We start from the raw sequence: 19837 nt of genomic DNA on the forward strand, positions 1-19837 counted from the left end.
CGGAGAGGGATCTGGTATTACGGCGCGCTGCAACTACAAGACTGGAACTCGTGTAATTCAATCCTCTTTCGTGATTCGATTCTCGAGCTTTAACCGAAACAAGCTTTGCATTACAACGTAATGGCAAATTGCGGCCCTCCTTCGTACTTGGAGCCAAGGGAATAGCCGCGTGTGGAGGCTCGTCCCTGGTCGCGGGACTCAGCGAAGGTTAGCCAAGATGGCTGATTGCTGTGCTCGAATAATTTCTCAGTTAGAGGGGCACCAGGTTCCTTCTTCAATTCTCGAATGGACGAGAGGTAGTTTAGTGGAAGCTCGAAATCACAGAGGGCTGACACGATTGCGTCCTTGTTTCTGATGGATGGATAGGTATGCATGCACACGCGTTTCTTGGTGCACGGCGCTTCGGGTTAGGTCTGATTTACGGGATACTCAAATTTGTGAGAAGTTCATTTAATTCTAATTTTCTGAAAGGATAGGACGATTTTAAGAAGTAGTTAATTTTTAGTAGAATTTAACACAAATATGTTGAAGAGTCTATTTCGAATTATGACAAGATCGAATGGGAAAGGTGGCGCTACATTTCAATTAAAATATCTTTGATTAAAATCATAGAAACTAGCGTAGAGACAATGGAACGTGCAAACTTTTGTAATCATTTCCCACCATGACTCTCAGAGCGGACACCTAGCAGATCACAATTTAGGATAGATTCTACACAGAAAATCTCCACGAAGAAAGCTTCTAAATAAGTCAAAGGGATCGGCGCAATTCCTTCTAGGATTCTTTCGCCAAGAATCCGCGTTAATTTCTCGAAAATGGCAGCAGTTCCGAGCGCTTTTCACGGCGCACATCGTGAAAGGACTTTCTTCTTAACTCGCGAGCAGCGAGGCCAAGAGGGAGATGGAGTGGGTTGGCAATCCAGTCAGCAGGGAGGGAAGAAAAGCGGCATGGAATTCTGAAAAGTGTCACACATGTAGGACGCCGAGATGCCGGCAGCGAAATACACCAGCTCCTCGGAAACCCTTTTATTTTTTATTCGTTTCCTCCACCCATCGCCTTCCCCCAGGTCGCTGAATCCGACCTGATCCGTTCACCTCCCTCCTCCTCCCCCCCCCCTACCTCGTTTCCTCGCAGCCGCCCCCGCCGTCCGCAATCTCCTCTCAAATAAATCAAACTTTTGAATCGCGCTCGGGCACCCTCTCCATCGACGAACCCGGCCACCGGCAGAAAACTTTGTAACCGGCCGCCATTGTCAAGAGTTTAAAAGCTGAATGGGGTTTTAGATTGTACATGGAGCGCTCTCGGTTTGTCATACTCCGCCCTCCGCCCTCTCCACCAGAGAGTTTCGAATTCTTCGCGTTCCTCCACCCCTCCAGCAATCTCTCGTCGTCTTCTTCTCCCGCGTCGACTTCTTCTTGCTTGCCTCCTTTTATGCGCCTTTCCCTGCCACGTTAATCCAGCGCGTATCCCGCGAGCAAATAGAGGAGAGGACATGTAGTGGGTGGAAGAAATCTAGTGAGGTACTCTGGGGACACTTGAGTTGCGTTTGATATAAGCTAGCTTCCAGAGCGTGCAACCCTGCCGGATATCTTTCTCGTAACTCGCGTCGGGGGTGCGTGGACCAGAGATCGGTATTCACTTTGCGCGTTCATTGGCGTCCTTAGCCAGTACACTTGCACAGACATGAAGTACGAATATTTTGAAGTACATGATTAAATAGAACGTTTCGGGGTTAACGTAGGTCTGCGTAAAAGTAGGACGCGCGTAGTCGAATTAATATAGTAGACCGAGATCGATTTTGGCAGTGAACGTGTCGATATACCGATACCAATTGTGTCCCGGGGCTTTTAACAGTTCGTGCTTTAGTGCGCTGTCGTCGTCGCTACTGCTTTCTGGACCTAACTATATTTCTTCCGTCCATCGCACGGTACTTGGTGCTGAGAGAAAACACGTGTGCGCCACGTCCTCGAAGGAGTATCGTGCACATTAATCTCTTTCGTCGTTTCGCTCAGCCGGCTCCACGGAGATCCGCAGAGTGTACAGCTTTTTTCCGGCTGAATGTGGATGACAAATCGGTAATTTATTCTTCGCCCTGCTGGACTTCCGCCGTATAGAATTTAGGGGGCATAATTCAGCCCGTCGCGGCGGACCGTAGACGCTAATAGAAAGAGGAACACGTATCCTTGATGGATGACCCAGAAAAGTCTTCGGAATCGATACAGTTCCTTTCGCTTCCGTTCTTACCTCGTGACTCTTGGGGATCGTTGCCCGTGTACTTCTGGCTCTGATATTAAGTGTTTGTGTCCGTTCGATGTGTTCGTTTCGCTTTGCATTTTCGCGCGATTGTAGAAGGTGTGCCACAAGGTAATCGGTCAAATTTTTCTGCACCGTTATCGGGTCATTCTGAATCAGAGAGTTCGTGTAACTTCAGATTAAGGGTATATTAATTGTAGCGAGAATGAAGATAGTCCTGTCAGAAAGTAGAAGTAGACCGAGCATGGCAGACAGCCTACATTCTCTGAATAACAAATGAGGATAAGCGCATTGTGCACCGGAGATTCTAAATTCAGGATGACCTTTCAAACACGGTATAAAACTTTATTACTTACTCCGTGGTACCACAGACGAGGTATAGGATAGACCAAACATCCAGATAACGGTTGCATCATTTTCATATACAACCTACAGAATTTCCACGTCACACTTGTCAAATTTCCAAACGAAATTTCACTTATCCCGGAAACCCAGCGAAGTTGCAAACCGTGGTTTTGGTTCTCGAACGACGAACACATCGTCACCGAATTCGTTTGCAAAACTGCCCGGGGAAAAATGTATCATTTGCAAGTTCGTTGCGTTTTCGCGAGAAGCCTAATTTTAGTTTGCAACTTCGTTGCGTTTTCACGAGGTGCTGATTTCCCGTTTGCAACTTTCCTATTCTCCTGCTACCAAAAGATTCGAAATGTGATGTGGAGATCTAATGTAAGCTGTGGGGTGGAAGTAGGGAATTCAATCCCGAGATCCCGGCTGTTTTTTGGATTCTAAAACTCCCGGGATTTGATATATCAAGTTATAAATTGTCCCGAGAATTTCGAGGATTTTTAAAAACGTGAATTACTTTATGAACAACTGAAAAATATAAAAATGGAATCCAAAAAACAGCCGGGATCGCGGGGTTGAATTCCCTAGGTGGAAGTGATGTACGTGTGATGTGGAAGTGGTGTGGACGTGATGGATGAATTATGATACGTATTGTGTGATATGTGCTGTATGCTGTATAAAGTATGAACTGTAGTGTATGAGTTATGATTTGAGGACTGTGATGTGTGAAGCGTGAGCTATGATGCATGGACTGTAAAGTATAGATTGCGTCGTGTGGATTCGTGGATTGTAATTCGTAAGAATTCTACTGACTTTACCGGCTTCTGTAATTCACTTGAATACAGTTCCCAGAGTCACCACTGTTTAATGTAACGTGCGCAACAAAATTTTCACCCAGTCAATTTTCGAATTCACGTGACACGAACTCGCATAAAATATCAGGTCTATCCTACAGCTCGTCTGTTTTGGGACAGTCTTTTCTTTATATGGAACATCGCTGTTTGCTCGCAAGTTTCTTCTTTCTCTGTATTATTCAGAAATGGGTAAAGCTTCTTTAAGCACAGCGTCGGTGGTACTTCAATGCATAAAAATTCGTATAACTTTTCATTCATTAATCATTTAAATAGTAATGTTCATCGTACACAGTGCCTAACAGTCCAGAATATCGAGAATGAGGGAGATTCCTCACCTAAAATCGAATCGAACACAACCCTAGTAAAAAGAACTACATATTTCCATCTATAGTTCACAATTAAATATATACTAGGATTTATTTAAATTTTTTTTATTCATTTTTTAATCATTATACAATATCCATATATTACAGACCTCCGTCTAACACATGCCTAAGATTTTATCCGTGTGCGACAGTTAAATAATCGACACACGATTGCATTTACGTAATTAACGAATAAAGCTCTATTGGTATGAAATAATATAGACAAAGAATTTGTTCGAGTGGCGCCCAGCTCTGGTTCTGTCTTCTTTGGAATGCGTGCAGCAGCGGTTTGCTCCTTTTCTGTTCGCTTCGTGGCATGTTTCCTTTGTTGTAACCGGACTAACACGAACGCAGCGAGACGGGGACGCGATTCAGAGGAGCAAATGATTCCTCTCTCGCTGGCGAAAAAAGAGGGCCGACTCCGAGCTAAAAAGCACGTGCTTGACAATCTTTCTGTGTCAGCCGCCCCGTTACTGTCTCGTGCGATTGCGTTGCTTGTCCTGGCGACGGGGTTATGCAATATCCGTATCCGCGCTGTTGGCGGTTCTTTCTGTTGTTCCATTACGCGCAAAAGCTGCCTTGTAATCCGCTTATTGAGTATCTCCGTTTTATTTGCTTTCCCCACGTTTCACGGGTGTCACACGATTATTCGTCTCCGACCCGGAGGCATTCATTTTGGATATTATTCCGAAAGGGACCGGTAGCCGATCGAGATGAGGTTCGGGAGGAGGGATGGGGAGGGGGTGTGGACTCTACATCTAAAACTGTAGCTTCGGGTATTTATTAAATTCCAAAATATTAATAAAAAAAATATTGTTAATTTTTTTTTGGGAAATTTTTCTTGAACGTTGGTGCAGACCCCCTAAACGGGACCCCTCCCGTCCCCCAATTTTTTCATTTTGAAAATTGGTAGCCTCAGTCTCATTTTTAGCATCGCCAAACTCACATCGGTTCGCTACAATGCTTTACGCGCCCTCCGCACTAATCTAGCCCCAACCAATACTAATACCCGGTATAATTTGGAAAGTGGTATGTATTGCATCGGTATAAGTCAACAGAAATATTGTTAAGAGGAGGGAGCGCGGTAAAGTGATTAAAAAGAATCGGTAAGGTGCACCCTTTTATGCACAATTACCCCTGTATCTTTTGAGCGCATTAATTGCCGAAGCAAAAATTTTATATTTGGGGTCTTTCCACACCTCTCGTAATTCCCACCAAGTTTCACCTCGATCGGCCACCGGTCCCTTTCGGAAGTACAGCCTTCATTTTTACTACTCTTTGTGTAGATGTGTCTCTCTGTTGTACGCAGTGTCGCCGTGTTCTCTATTGATGTATAACTCCGTCTTCGTTGATGTTGTGTGTGACGTTTTACGGAGAAAAGGAAACGTAGATGATCGTTGAACAGAATTCCTTCTGGTTTGACGAACCGAACATGTTAATTGATATGCTGCGGGATATACACATACACAGAAACACCGTCGTAACGTTGATTCCGTGAGTTCGTTGCTGGCCATTGTAAAGCGTGTTTTGCGATATCGAAGGAAATGGTAGTTTCGATAAATTCCTCGTTTAACAACAACGCCAGTAATGGTGTAATTCTGTAACAGTTACAGCGGTTGCTTCGAAAGCGTACCGACACGAGGGGATCGAGATAGTTGCTACGCGAATGATTGTGAATAAGTCGATCGACACGTTTACCTTTTTAGCATGCTGTTACAACGTCTTTGTACATGTAAGGTGTCTGATACTTCGTCACACGACTCAGGAATTAGAAGACAATCGGATGTTTCGTGCCTGGCGATGATTACACACTTAATCAATTTCGCAAATTTTTGTACGTAGACTTGTTACACAAGAAGCTATGCATCGACAGTTTATACCATTAGTTTCCTTCACGTGCCTACATCTTTGTAACTTCACAAAACTCTATTTAAAATCACAAGATTCACTTCCCACTACATGCCCAGGTCCCTTCAATCATTAAAAAAGAAATCAACAACAAACATCACCGCACTAAAACAACCCTCACAAATATAGCCAACGAAGTGTCTGAAAGATGTCCGATCGCCTTCCACCCAGAACCCACGGTCGCGAAAACGAGCAGGGCCCACAAAATTCATCCCCTCTCATTTCGCTATTAATTTACTCGGGCAGTGGATCGTTCGATCCTCACCGTCCCCCCTAAAAGACAAATACCCATCGTTCAATGTCGAAACGTTCCGCGATGGTCGTGCCCCCTCTGGAAGAAGCGCGACAGCTCTTTATCTTCACGTCGTTACACCCTCGATCAGTCGAATAGCCCGCGAGATACAGAGAGGAGGATTGCCGTCACGGCCAATCGTGTTGGGTTGGTGTGAGCCGTGGGGTAGACGGGGAATGGTGGAAAGAATTAAGGCCGCGTTCGTTGCAGTGATGAACAACTACCAGGCGGCCGCAGCGCAGGCCGGATTTCCGCCAGCGTCGCCGCACGCGGCCGGCGGCCACGGTGGGCCACAGGGCCGGTCATTTCCTGCGGCCAACTCGCCGGGCCCCATCGACATGTATAGTTCAAGCGCCGCAGCCGCAGCAGCAGCCGCAGCCGCGGACTCAGCAGTCGCCAGCTACGTCCAGGCCGCAGCTAGCCCGCAGCCCCCTACGACCGCGTTCCCTGCGATCGCCGTGTCCCGTGCCCCGCTCAACTACAGTCCCGTAAGTCCATTCTTCGAGCCCTTCACGCCGTGGTAGGACCCCGCGCCAACAGTGTTCTGGAGCGCACCGAATCCTGAGTTACTCTTATGCTCAAGTAGTACGAGTCAACCATAAGTAAATGTCACAGGGGTTTGGGGTTGTAGCATCCAGTTCTCACAAGATATTGGTGTATTACGGGTATACAGAGTATTGCGAGATACTTCAGGCTCCTATTTGGATGTCTGAAAGGATACCCTTAAGGGTACAAGGTGCAATGGACTTAAAGGGTCTGTTCACCTTGGAGTGGCCTGGCTCTTGATGTCAGGATGTTCAGGAACGACAGAGAATACTTGAGCACGCTACCGACTTCAACCCTTCGATCTCAGGACCTCTGTGTGTTCGTTTTAACAGGAAGTGTACTGTGGTTGAAGTAAAATTGAGTAACTGTGGGAATTGCGAATTATATCAAGGCTTGATACCTTGCTTTGTAGACATAGAGGCAAAGTATAGAAGAAATGTTTGTATCTTTAATTGAGAAACAATTTTAGAGCAGTAGGATCATTAAATTTCGTGCTTTCCATGATATTGTATATTTATATAGTGATGAATTCTGCTGGGATTGCCTGCAGCTTCAAAAACTCCTGAAGCTTCGTTAATGGTTGACTTGTACTACTTGGAATCTAGTTCCCGTAACTAGTGACACTAGTTTGACGCTGTTTTCGATATTGGGGAAGTGAACTATGATGTTTTACATCTGTGCTCCATAACACTGTGTCCTGGAAGAGCATCCTACTATTTCCGAATATGAAAAGTAACAGAAGGAATGTCAATTCCTTGAAGTGAAATGGTAGTTATTGCTGTGCATTCTCGAACGGTAAACATGTAAAAGTTGGCGTTGTTTTCACACCAGCACAGAGTTGGTAGTTTAAATTAAACTTTTCGCTCGTCGAGAGAGTCTTGTTGATCAGACTACTTTTTCCAAGTATCCAAGTGTCCGAGAGCTAACCGTACTAACAGCATTGAATTATTAAACTTGTGTGTGATATATTTTCCTCCATCCATTAAACGTGTGTCAGAAAGATATTGGAGTAAGGTAATAAAAAAAAAAAAAAGAGAGCCGAGAGATCCCGAGAGTATGTTGCAAGTTTTCTCTTCTTTTATTCGTTATTAGAGTTTTGTAAAGCTATGTTGCTGCAGCTTAGATTGCAAAACAGCTCTGAACGCCGAGCTTCTCAGTTCCGCCGATGTTACGATTCTTCTTTTCACGTTCTCCTCCCTTCTAATATCTTCTATTTTAATATTTACGTTCAATTCCAACGTTCGATGGTGCAATCTTTTAGAATCAAGTCTCGCAATTGCGCGTAATTACACACGTTAGTGAAGATTCACGAGATGATCGTAGCGACTTATGCCCGTTGAAGAATTGCACGAGAACCTTAATGAAGAATTTGTGTCCTTGTTTTAGGGTCCTCTAATACCAGCGGCGTTCACTAATGGCTACCATTGAGCCTTGTTAAGACCTAATAACAGGTACGTAATCAAGTTCCCTCGCGTATTCTGTATAAAATCTTCTGCCTGGTGTTTCGTGGTATGTTTAATGTCAAACAGCTTCTCTGTATTCGATAAAAAGCAAGTACTCGTAGGGCCCTTTTAAGATATGCAACGTAAACTATCGCAGAGTATATAAATTGAAGTATGTAAACTTCCTGGATAAATTTGCAATTCTAAGCATTTAATCGCTTTACTCATCAGAAGTAATCACTCAGCTAAGAATAGATAAGAATGATTGAAACTGCGTATCCTATTGTCTCTTTCCAAATTTCTAATCTCTTTCCAAGTAATCTAACGAGTAACGGTAACGAATAAACATTCGCCCCTCTGTAGCAAATGCAAGCGCGTTCACCAGAATTGAATATAACAAAACCACCGTCCCCCGGAACCCCCCATTTTCCTAATGCCTCTAATGACTAATTGTAAGTCTCAGCTTAGTGTTCTATTATTGTTCACTTAATTATAGTGCCAGAAGGGAGATGCTTTCGTGATTGCAAGTGATTTTCACCGTTCGATTGCCGAGTTCGATGGGGAACAAGAGTTTCGATCGCCTGTCACGAAAGGATCTTATTCTCCACTTCCACTTGTCGTCCACTATCAAGCACCCCAACAATAACACGACCCGCTAGCGCCGATTCACAAGATCATGGCTTCTTCTCGACGACATCGCGTACCGTTCGAATTCCCCCCGGGCACGCTAATTCGCCGCTAACGGAGCTCGATTTTCTTTTCGGCAGGATGGACGAGAGGGCAGAACGCAGCACGGTCGACTGACGGTACAATGAGCGATGTAAATGCCTTTGAAGAACTCATCACGATGAACGATCTCTGGACGGAAGTGGATGCGTACCACCGCTAGCAGCGAAGGACGGGGGGGATGGTCGCATTGTAGGTAGAAAAATGGTAAAAAAAAAAAACAAAAACAAAAAAGGCTTTCCAACCGCGAGGTGACTTTTGAGCATTACGATTGCGATCGATCGGGTGGATAAATCGGCGCCGATCGAAAGGACATTAGGCGATCTTCGAGCGAGCGACGGAAAACGGGATCGAAACCATCGGGGGATATAGAGGAGCGTAAAGAACGAAGGTGGATTGGAAGCGGAGGAGCTAAAGGGAATTGTACATCCGTTCAGAATCCAGAAGGTACGCGAGTAATGCTAATGGAAGAGAACCAGAGTAATAGAGGGCAGAAAATGGAAGAGGAACACAGGAAGGGCAGAGAAGCTGCGTACAGCTAAATTATGGCCGCAACTGCGTATCGATGCCCGTTCTCCGACATTAATAAAGAATAATATAATAATAATAATAATAATTAATAATGAATTAAATTAATATTATTAATTGCTAAACGATTAAGCGACTAAGTCTAGAGTATATAAATACTATACATATAAATATATAAATATATATATAAATATTATATATATATATATAAATAATTGATAAATATTAGATGATAACGTATGATCCTTAGCGTTTAAGGTCAGACGAAGCGAAGGAGGGAGAATACCAACTTACATACGAATATTATTATGAATTACTGGTTATTATACATATAATATTATGGCGATTATAATGATTAACAAAATGGGAAATGGAGGACGACGAGAGAAGGGTTGAGGAGTGAAGCCGCGCCGTGTCAAACACGCGCCGTGTCAAACACGCGCCGTGTCAAGCACGCGCGCGCGCAATATACATATATAAATATAAATACGAATATAAATATAAATGAAAAAAAATTATATTATAATTATTGTACGCGTTCGCACCCGGGAAGAATACGTTTCCTTCTCGGGCTTTCGAAAGGTTTTAGGGCGAGTTTTCTTTCTTTCGTTTTTCGTTTTTTCGAAACGGGGGAGGAAACGGTGCGCGGAGAATGAATTTTTCGAGGACAAGAGGAGGGAGAAAGGGCGAAACGACGGGCACGAAGTAGAAGACGTCGACGTACAGGCGAACGGTTTGGGGGGTAGGGGAGGGGGTGGGATTAGGTGACGAGACGGCGAGGGGGTAGCCGGAGTGGCTTCGCCCTTTTTCTTTGTTTCTTGCGCGCGCGTGTCCGCCACTTCTCAGCATGCTCTTTGCCGGCTGAATGCCGGAATGGCACTTCTCTCGCCCCGGCGTCGTCGAACCACTCTTCCCTTTTCCCGGGTGTGCAACGAGGGAGAGAAAAAAAGAATGAAGGAAGAATGAAGGCACGTGAGCAGCGGCAAGAAGGGAAGTTACGTACACGCGTAGGCAAGCATGTCACGCGAACGATACGACGTTGTTAGGGTTGCTTATCGGGCGGAGTGGAGGGGGGGTGGAGGGGGCGAGAAGAGCAACACTGAGGAACTGAGATCGACCGATCGTTCGGATTCCGCAGGGCTACGTAGTTAGGACAAAACACAAGAGAGCAATCAGTTGAGAGAGTGTGAGTGAGAGAAAGAGTGGGTGGGGTGGGGGCGCTTTTAAGGGAGAGAATGAGAAGGGAGGAGAGCCGTTTGCAGGATGGACGCGAGGCCCGCGAGGGTCGCTAGACGGGCGGCCGACCGGGCGCGCTGGGCCCCGAGCGTTGTATCGTCGAAAATCTGGCCTCATCCAACGTTCATAACGATGACCGTTGAATTTAATCGGCTGTTGTATAGCTGTCCAATCGATTACTTGCATTAACCTCGGTAACGTACATACATACTACGCGTACGCGAATTATTGTATCATTGATTTACCATAATGGCGTATATGCATGACCCTATAGAGGAGCCAGCGGGAAACATAAGCAAACCTTCACCGACACCCATTTCGCACACGTGTTCACACTGTAAAACTTACATTACACGCCTATTACACACACACACAAACACACACGTACCCATTTACGTGCATTTTTAAACACGACGCATATATAGACACGCGCGAGCGCGCCCTCGCACGCGCCGGCAGCTTTTTAAACAGACCCCTTCACAAGGACACACACCTGAGAGAAAACCACACGGGATCCTTAAGTAAAGTTACTCGAGACATTAAACGAAAAAGGAAAAAGTATATATATGTATACACACACATGTACGCAGTTATTATACCGTTCGTCCGCAATGTACAGAGCGTTAGTTAAAGGCGAGAGTACGAATCGCCGATTTAAATGCGCGCTAGTGCGCGAATAATGGACGCGGAGGCGAGGTGGTAAGCGAGAAGGACGATACTCCGACGAAGCGAGATTTTCTGCGTCTGTTTCCCCCAAAAAGGATGCGTGTGAAATGCTGAGAGCTTGTGGGTACCTGTGTGCGAGAGAGAGAGAGAGAGAGAGAGAGAGAGAGAGAGAAAGAGAGAGAGAGAGAGAGAGAGAGAGAGAGAGAGAGAGAGAGAGAGAGAGAGAGAGAGAGGGAGCGTTATGAGACATTTAGGATTTACGAGACACGGTCATCTAAATGCCATTCACGATTCGATGTAAAGTAACGAAGCGCGAGCTAGGAGGGAAGAACGTGAGCGTGAGAGTATCGGGAATAATTCTGTGCGTAGCCTTAATCGAGGAATGACGGGGCGCCAAATTCTCTCGCGTCTCGCGAGACCGCCGGTCGGATGGGAACGGAAACGGACGCTGCCGTTCGCTTATTCGTTATTCGGGATCCCTGCGACGTCGCGCACGGTAATCAGGGGGGTGTCGCGCGAAAGAGAATCTCCGTTTTCATTTGGTGCAACGACACTCTGCGTTCGGAGACTCTCGGCTCGGAGGACCGGACTGTGCTCCGGCGTCGGAACCCACCCTGCTTCCGGCTCCGAGTGGCAAACCGTCGACGCGCATCGATTCGTTCCGCGGACTAATTCGCGTTCTGTTGGCCCCGCTAATTCCATCGGACGATTGAAACGCGAGCGATTTAATTATTATGATTGACTAAACGACGGGGACGCTAGCGCGGCAATTCGTGGCGCGGTTATTATTGTATTCAACAACAGGGTAAACAAACGAAGAAAAAAAAAAATATGAGAGGGGAGAAAGGGGGTGACTTTAAATTGGGACGCGTGTCACGTCGAACGGCGGCCATTTTGTTTTCCTGTGCGCGGGTGTGCGAGCGCGCAACGAGAAAAAAAGAGCAAAAAAAATATGTAACGAAGAAGAGAGTAATAATAATAAATAAACGAACGAGTCAATTCTTACGAACGTTAGCAATACTTCGTCATGACCACAAAAAAAAAAAAATGATAAAATGGCAAATAATGAGCAAAGGTGAAAAAGTGGAGTGGTAGTGGGTTAATTGTAAAATATTCTTAAGTTTGGTAACGCGTGCCAGTGTGACCGGGTGATCCCGCTCGTCTTGAGAAGCGGAGGCCAACCGACCCGTACGGGGGCACAGCGGAGAGAACGGTGGGAACTGCGGTCGCGTGTGTCTTCGACGCTGCAAATGCCGATTTCTTGCAAGCGAAACAAAATGGTAGCTGCTTCGTTACGCCCCAGCATTAACGATAAATCGCGTGTAAAAATGGTGTATGTTTTCGGACCAAACGCGGTGCCCAGGGAAGGTAAAAGTAATTGACGGCAGAGTAAATTGGATATTCCATCGTATTAGAACCGCGTAAAGTAAAGGAACGCAAGGGACGGAAAGACGGGCGTCTCATCGGCGATGTCGGGTTCAGGTATCTTGCGTTTCGACCTTATCATTCGTTTCTCCAAGTGTGCAAAAATTTTCAGGGGTTTCGAGACGCGCTCAATCGTTGCCAGTTCGGTAAATAGCTTTGGCCACTCCTTCTCGATATGTTCGTTAGATCCACCGAGAGACAGGTGCGTTAAACAAGCGTGAAACAGCCGCGTCGCGCGCTTCGCGTATCGCGACACCGCGCTAATTGTTCGTACATAGGCGAGGAGACTTCGCGAAAGGGTGAGGAGAAGGGAGACACATAGGCGAGGAGGTAACACCGCGGTGAGCGTAGAATGCAAGTCGATATTCGTCGTACGTAGGTTTAAGGGACCCTGACGCGCGAGATCGTGGCAGAAGGGCGAAACAAGACCCAATGAAGACATTCATACAATAGAAGAGAAGGGAAGGCAGTCATAACTAAGTGTACAAGTTGTAACTTTTCGCAATTAGGGTTGAAGGGCGTGTGGAAAGGATTCTGGGTTCCTGGCCGGCAAGCTTCACTTCGCGCAGGCGTTTTAAATTCTGCAAAGGGTATTACGAGTAATTGGAAGTGAAGAATATTTCACGAGTATCCTCTAGTTTGTTCTATGGGCAACAAACCAATGTGATAGTCATTATTGCCCTGAGAAGTTTCGCACTTTCTAATGTTACTTCAGCCGATTCTGCATTTGGTGTAGCCTCTTAAAGTTGTCTATTTATCTGTTCCTTTAATGATAGAGCGGGGCGGGTGAGAATTAACGGGAACCCGGACTACTTTCAACGAGAATCCTCTGAAAGAGAATTATTATATATAAATATATAAATATATACATATTCGAAAGAGATCTACGATCAATTATTAATTAGAAGAAACAAAGCAAAATAAATGGAACGCGATCGGTATACACGGGAGTTGAGGCAAAAAGAGAAGAGAAGATAAGGGATGACAAGAATAGAGAAGAAAAGCAAGAACAAACAAAAATATATGTGAGTACAGTCCACGCGTTTATATTTATAAATATGGAATAACATTGATAATTGAAATATTACATCTATATCTACATCTAGTATATATATATATAAATATAAATATATATATATATATAAATATATAAATATAAATATAAATATAAATATACATAATGAACGATTAAGAAAGGCAAGAAAAATATATATATATATATATATATATAAACGATTAAGTGTGACAAACAAACAAAACAAAAAATATGGAGGATTATGGAGATGAACAGATATATTGAGACATTGTTTTATGCATTTGTATATATATATAGTTATTGATGTTTTAAAGAATGCTAATAATATACTATTGTACTGACAAATTTTTCGATCACCACCGAGATCGCGGTGACGGTGGAGCCGAGCGAGGGTGTGACCGTGGTGGGGAAGGGTTGTAGAGCAGGAGTTGGGTGGTAGAGTTCGGGAGGTGGGAAGGAGGAATAAAAAGAAAGAGAAAGAAAATTGCGACCAGGGCGAGCTCGTTGCGCGATGCAGTCCAGTCTCTTACTTTGCGATACCTTCTTTTCTACCGCGGGGGTGTTTCTCGCGAAGAAACGAGTCGAGAGGAGTGAAATAAGGGCGAAACAAGCTCGTCGACCGAGCTCGATCACTCGTCGCTCAAATTTACACGCTCACGCATAAACACAACACACGCATATGTATGTAAACAGTTACACACAGCCACACATACGAATATAAATATACACGCGTAATAAGTGATAAGTAATAATTATTGGTAATCGAAAAATAAAATATATATATATATACACACCGCGAGAAGAGTGTGGGAGGAAGGAAATGGAGGACACCTTGTAAAGAGAGTGCGAGGAAGATGTTGATTAATTAATTGTATCGATTATTGTCGTTCCGTGGTCGAACAGTGAAGTGAGACGAGAAAAACACGACGAACATTATTCAGAATCGAAATCGTTTTGGTACTATTACACGTAGATACATATTCTATGGAAGGGTGCAGTGAAATAGCAGCAATTTCGTGCGAGTAGTAATTAACAGTCTCCTTGTTCTTGTTACCGTTACAATTACTGTTATCGGTAAGTACCGAGGCGGGTGTGAGTTTTCAGTTCCTTTCCTCGCGCGGTCGAGGAAAAATTTCGTTCGCAGTTCCATGGTTCCTTTCCATCGGTTACTGGTCTCGGCCATCCAGCGACAGCCGGGTGGAAGTGTCGCGATGTCGTTCGATCGTACGATATTTCATAGGGAATAAAGCAATATCGAGTAATAATCTAACGAAAGGGAGCCGCGTCAAGCGCGGACGCCACATAATCAAGCGCGTTTATGGGATTCGTAAACCGTGAAAATTGTTCGTAATTAATCAGCTACATCGAGTGAATATATACAATCTTAGGGAAGATAGTTTCAGCGACACGGTGCATATTCACGGGACTCATTTCTTTCGCGGCCGAGCGATGAGCAACAGTGGCTCGCGCCTATAATAATCGTTCGCCATTCTGGAATAATCCATTTCGCGTATCGCTCTGTATTTAATAATAAAAGTTAACAGTTCCTCTTTCGGGACGTGCGAACGCAGTGGCCGAAAAAAAAAAAACGATGCGACTATGCTACTTTCAATTGTATCATCTTTCGAACCGCAAAACTGTTTCACCAAGCATCTTGACCACGTTCCGCCGCGACGCAATGAGACACGAACGTACACGCGAACCACGCTCGATCGAACTCGTCTGAATAAAACACACACACACACATACACAGGCGCCGAAAGTTACCACGCGAAATAATATTTAAAATGGATGGGCAGAGGGGGAGGAGGAAATGGGAAAAAAACTATAGTTTCACCTGGTCTCACGGATTCGTCGATATCGATCCTCGTCGATCACTTTCTGCGCACCCTCTATTTCTTTACCGCTGATATGTTTCCTAGAACGGCTAGTTTAGCGTGCGTGCATTTGTTTTCGCTGTGCGACACACCAGAGCCCCATGCGTTTCGGTTTTTCGTTTCCTCTGACGGGAGGCCGGCAAGGAGGCGGCGGCTCGGCTTGTAGCGCGGGCAGAGGAAACGCGGAAACACGATGCCACGATATTCGAGAGCAACCCCCCGTCGCTCTGCGCGCGACGTGAATGAATCGAGGAGGATGGAGCATGAGGCGAGAACGGGATGGAGAGAAAGGGGATCGCGTGAATGTGGGATGTGCGTATGCGTATGAAACGAGCACGCAGAAGTCCGTAGATAGATAGGCAAATTTTCGAAACATCGTTCTCGTGCGTACGAGACGAGAGAAATTCACCGGGTTCTTGCTGCGACCTGGCACGGTACCCGCGCGGCGAGCGTTTTCCTCGCGGCACGGCTGGGGATCGTGTTTAATCCGTCGGCCGGTCGCGAGCTCGCATAAAGAGGAAACACGCCCCGACGAGGGCGCGACGTTTGGTCGGTCGACTTTCAAGTCAGTTGTAATATAATCGATCGGCCGGCGGTCGTGTGCCTCTCGGCGATGCTTAAAAGTGAAACGTCGCAGCCAAGATGTTAGGTATATAAACGATCCTACTTGTAGGAGTTACATTTTATTCGCGCGTCAAGGGAACATGTGGGCCAACGATGCTCACGCGTTTATCATTATTATTATTATTATCGATATTATTATTACCTTTGTTTTCTCTTTTCTGTTGACTTATATATATATTGTATTGATTATATTATTACTACTGATCGTGACTATGATTCGATGTTATCGTTGGGGGTAGTATTATCGAGATACGTCCTCTGCCGTTTGCTATTTGTCATGAACGCAATAATCACTCTGTTACGAATACAATTGCCATTGTATTTGAGGTGGACTTCGTTTTTCTTTATCAACTTTTTATAGAAGAGCGCGACCCGAAGGAATCGCCGTGGTTTTACGTCACGGATATCGACGAGAGCGTTTCGTTTCGCGTACTAATCAGACGATGGCTGGAAGGGTGGCTAGAAATAAAAATAAAAAAAAAACAGTGCTCCGCGAATCGGCGAGGAAGAAACGGTTTGATAATAATCGACGCACCATCGCTCGTCAACCGTTTTAGCTAATTAAGAACGACGTCCAGGGCGAGCGCCTCGGGTCGCGGCTGTATGTGACGTGAACGCGACCCCGTACGATATGTATGTACATATATATATTATATATATATATATACATTTGAGCACGAACAGCATAAATAGTACGATAAGTATATAATCATGTAATTACACGTGCACGCCGTTCGGATGCGCAGTTACATGTAATCTGTTAATATTCTTCCTGCGTGCAAAACATGGAAAACGGCCACGAGCTTCGATGAAGTTTTGCTAACCGTCGTACAGTAACACCATACGAATTCGATTCGATACTTACCGTTGCCGGGATTACTTTACCCTCGGTGTCTGTCGATATCGATCGTTTGTTCAATCAAGGTGTAAGGAAACTTTCTTAATGATTTCACGACGAGTGCACTTTCATTCGGGCCAACTGAAACCCACTACTGAGCGAGCCGTTCCGCGATGAATTAGGAGACCTCTTCCTCTTTTTCCATTACAACGCGAGTTAGTCGCACGCCATTCAGCAGCGCGACGCCCTACTGTCGTGACGTTTCTTCGTTTACATTATCGTGTCAGAGTTGCAATTTTCTGATAAACGTTCGGCACTGGTTCGTGCAGCCCGTAAAAGGCAAACGCGATAGCAGCTTTAGTGCCCGCCAACGCCGGGGCGTTTCATTTTCCTTCGTTCTTCGGATCGGTTGACCGAGCTGTTGCGTCTTGAGTGTCCCATTCGCTCGTCCGCGATGCTGGCTCGTTAAGAGAGGGAAGATTCAGTGGTCAGCTAGCAGAAACGTGAGATGCTTCTTTCCCCTTAGCTTCGAAGCACTCTTGTCCCTTGTTTCGCTTCTTCGATTCACATATCAGAGCCAATCCGCGCGATCTAAAAGTTGTTTGATGGTTTAGCGCCGTGCCGTCACTGGCCGTCGTGCTTTGCGGTTTCGCCGGTACCCCCGGCAATTTCCTTTCCATCCGCGCAAGAGAACAAATGATCAGCGACGATGTTACTTGTATTCGTGAATTGTGCCATTGTTCCGTTTCTCCTTCGACGAGTCTCTTATACAGAGACGAACGGTCACGCAAAAAGAAAAACCGTACACGAACATACCGAGCACGCGAGCACAATTTCATTGGGCCGTTCCGCAGGGATACGGCGGAACGGTCCTTCCCGAGGCAGCAAGCAGGATGTCTGAAGAGCAATTTTGATAGATTCGAAATTTTGTAAGGGAACTGCATCGTGATCGTTTTGTATGCGTGTGTGAGAAGCAAAGAACTTGCGAATTCCGAGCATCCGCTTGTCCCGCTCGTCGTTGCCCCCTTGCTTCTTTGATATAATATCTCCTTTCGTTGCGAACCAACGAACACCAGCAGAATGTTCTGTGTACACGGCATGTTATGAATTTAAAACGGGGGATCCGGAGGATTTCCTGCCAAATACGCGTCCGCGTAAATAGGAGGAACCGTAGATAACGTGATTACGTTGTTGCAGCGCGTGCGGAAACGTTTTTAAATAATTTTTTACGACGCCCTCGCAACTAGACGGAACAAGAAAATTAAGGGAGAAAGGCGGACGGCATGAGAGAACGAACGGAAGCTCGGGCGGCATGGTACAGCTTGCCATGAGGAAACTTGCAATATAACAAGCAATAAATAAGCCACTTTTAATGCCCCATGTATATTAAACAATTATGTGGATGCTTAATGAGATTTATTGAATTATAAACGAGCAAAAGCCAAGAACTAAGACGAGAAATACCGATTTTACATATTCTTACTAATCGTAAACGATTACAAATACGTATAGCGACATTACTAAAATTATACGATTATGTATCGATTTAAAAGAAAAAAGAGCAGATAAAGAAAAAAATGGTAAATAAATAATTATTACAAAAAAAAAAAAAGAATGTGGACGGCCGCCGGGCGGTGGAGAGCATGCGCCGGCTGTCCGATAATCTAATCTTGCGTAAGTACGTAAAAGTTTGAATTTTACACTACCGATAATAATGACATAAACGGTAAGGCTCTATATAAGATATAATGATGATTTATAATAATTATAACGTTGTACAGAATATTTATGAAAGGCGCACTGCTGGCGAAAGAGCCGCGCGTTCCTCGGGGATTCGTCGATCGCCCGCCCCCGACTAAAGGCGATTAAACCGGGCGGAAATTGGTAGAAAACAAGAGGCGGCGACGATTAATAGACGGGCGAGAAAATGTTTGCCTTCCGCGTAATCAATGAAATTGCTCGAGTTCGTCGGGACTTTGAACATTTCCTGGCATCCATAGTGAACGAAAAACGCGCGACTCTCTAACCAAAAGCGGCCAGACTATAATGGATGTTTTGTAAGATAAAGCAAAACGATCATGGATTCTATTAAGATCGCGGTTCGAAGAAATGTATAGTCGGTTGCGTATTCGAGATCGTTCGAATTAAGACGACGACGCCTCTCCCTACGGGAGGGGGAGGGTGGGGGGGGGAGGGAGAAACAAGGGCGGGAGACGAAGCCGATACAAAAAAAAAAAAAAGGAGAAGAGATAACCGCGGCTCTTTTCTTCCGCGAGTATTCGAGCGCTCGCAACGTCGCAGGGGCGCGCATTATTACGGCCCTTGGATCGAACGGGGAAGGAGATTAAAAAATAACAAAAAAAAAACATGATAACACGAAAACGCGAAACAAAAAATAGAGGCGAAAGATAGATAATGAAGAGAATTTATCCGCCGCGTGTGTGGCGTTAAGAAAGGGCCGATAATCTAATTCATTGTGTATGTATACAGACAAAAGGTAAATATAATATTGCGATTATAAATATTAAACTAATAAAGAATAACAATATTGTACCCCTCTGTACATATAAATATATATTACAATACGATGATTATTACTATATGATTTATTATAAATATATATACATAAATATAAATATATCTCATGAATTCACATTATTATGTTTATTATTGTTTACTTATTATTATTAAAATTATTATCATTGCGATGATAAACGAGGATGATGATGATGATGATGATTATTATTATGATAATATTATTAATATTTAAGAAAAGGTTCACAACGTGCCGTGTGTATGTGGGAATAAAATATATAATATAATGGACATTGTTCAATTCAATCTAATGTCTTTGTTGTTTTTCTCTTTCCATGCTT

The 19837-nt window shown here is 44.7% G+C and overlaps 1 protein-coding gene across 12 annotated transcripts in view; it reads left to right on the forward strand.

The window, feature by feature from the left end:
* Rbp6 (RNA-binding protein 6) overlaps window positions 1–19807 on the forward strand; it is a 792696-nt gene extending 772889 nt beyond the window's left edge. For 6 of the 12 annotated variants that reach the window (XM_076819584.1, XM_076819580.1, XM_076819586.1 and 3 more), the window contains 2 exons: window positions 6228–6505; window positions 8773–19807. In XM_076819584.1, the coding sequence (XP_076675699.1) occupies window positions 6228–6505; window positions 8773–8820 (326 nt within the window). In that variant the 3' untranslated portion in view covers window positions 8821–19807. Of the gene's footprint in view, window positions 1–6227; window positions 6506–7949; window positions 8015–8473 lie in introns of all 12 variants that reach the window. The other 6 variants (XM_076819585.1, XM_076819581.1, XM_076819587.1 and 3 more) reach the window with 4 other exon arrangements.
* The last annotated feature ends 30 nt before the right edge of the window (window positions 19808–19837 follow it).

Source organism: Andrena cerasifolii, chromosome 9 (assembly GCF_050908995.1).
Source record: "Andrena cerasifolii isolate SP2316 chromosome 9, iyAndCera1_principal, whole genome shotgun sequence".
NCBI classification, from domain to species: Eukaryota; Metazoa; Arthropoda; class Insecta; order Hymenoptera; family Andrenidae; genus Andrena; species Andrena cerasifolii.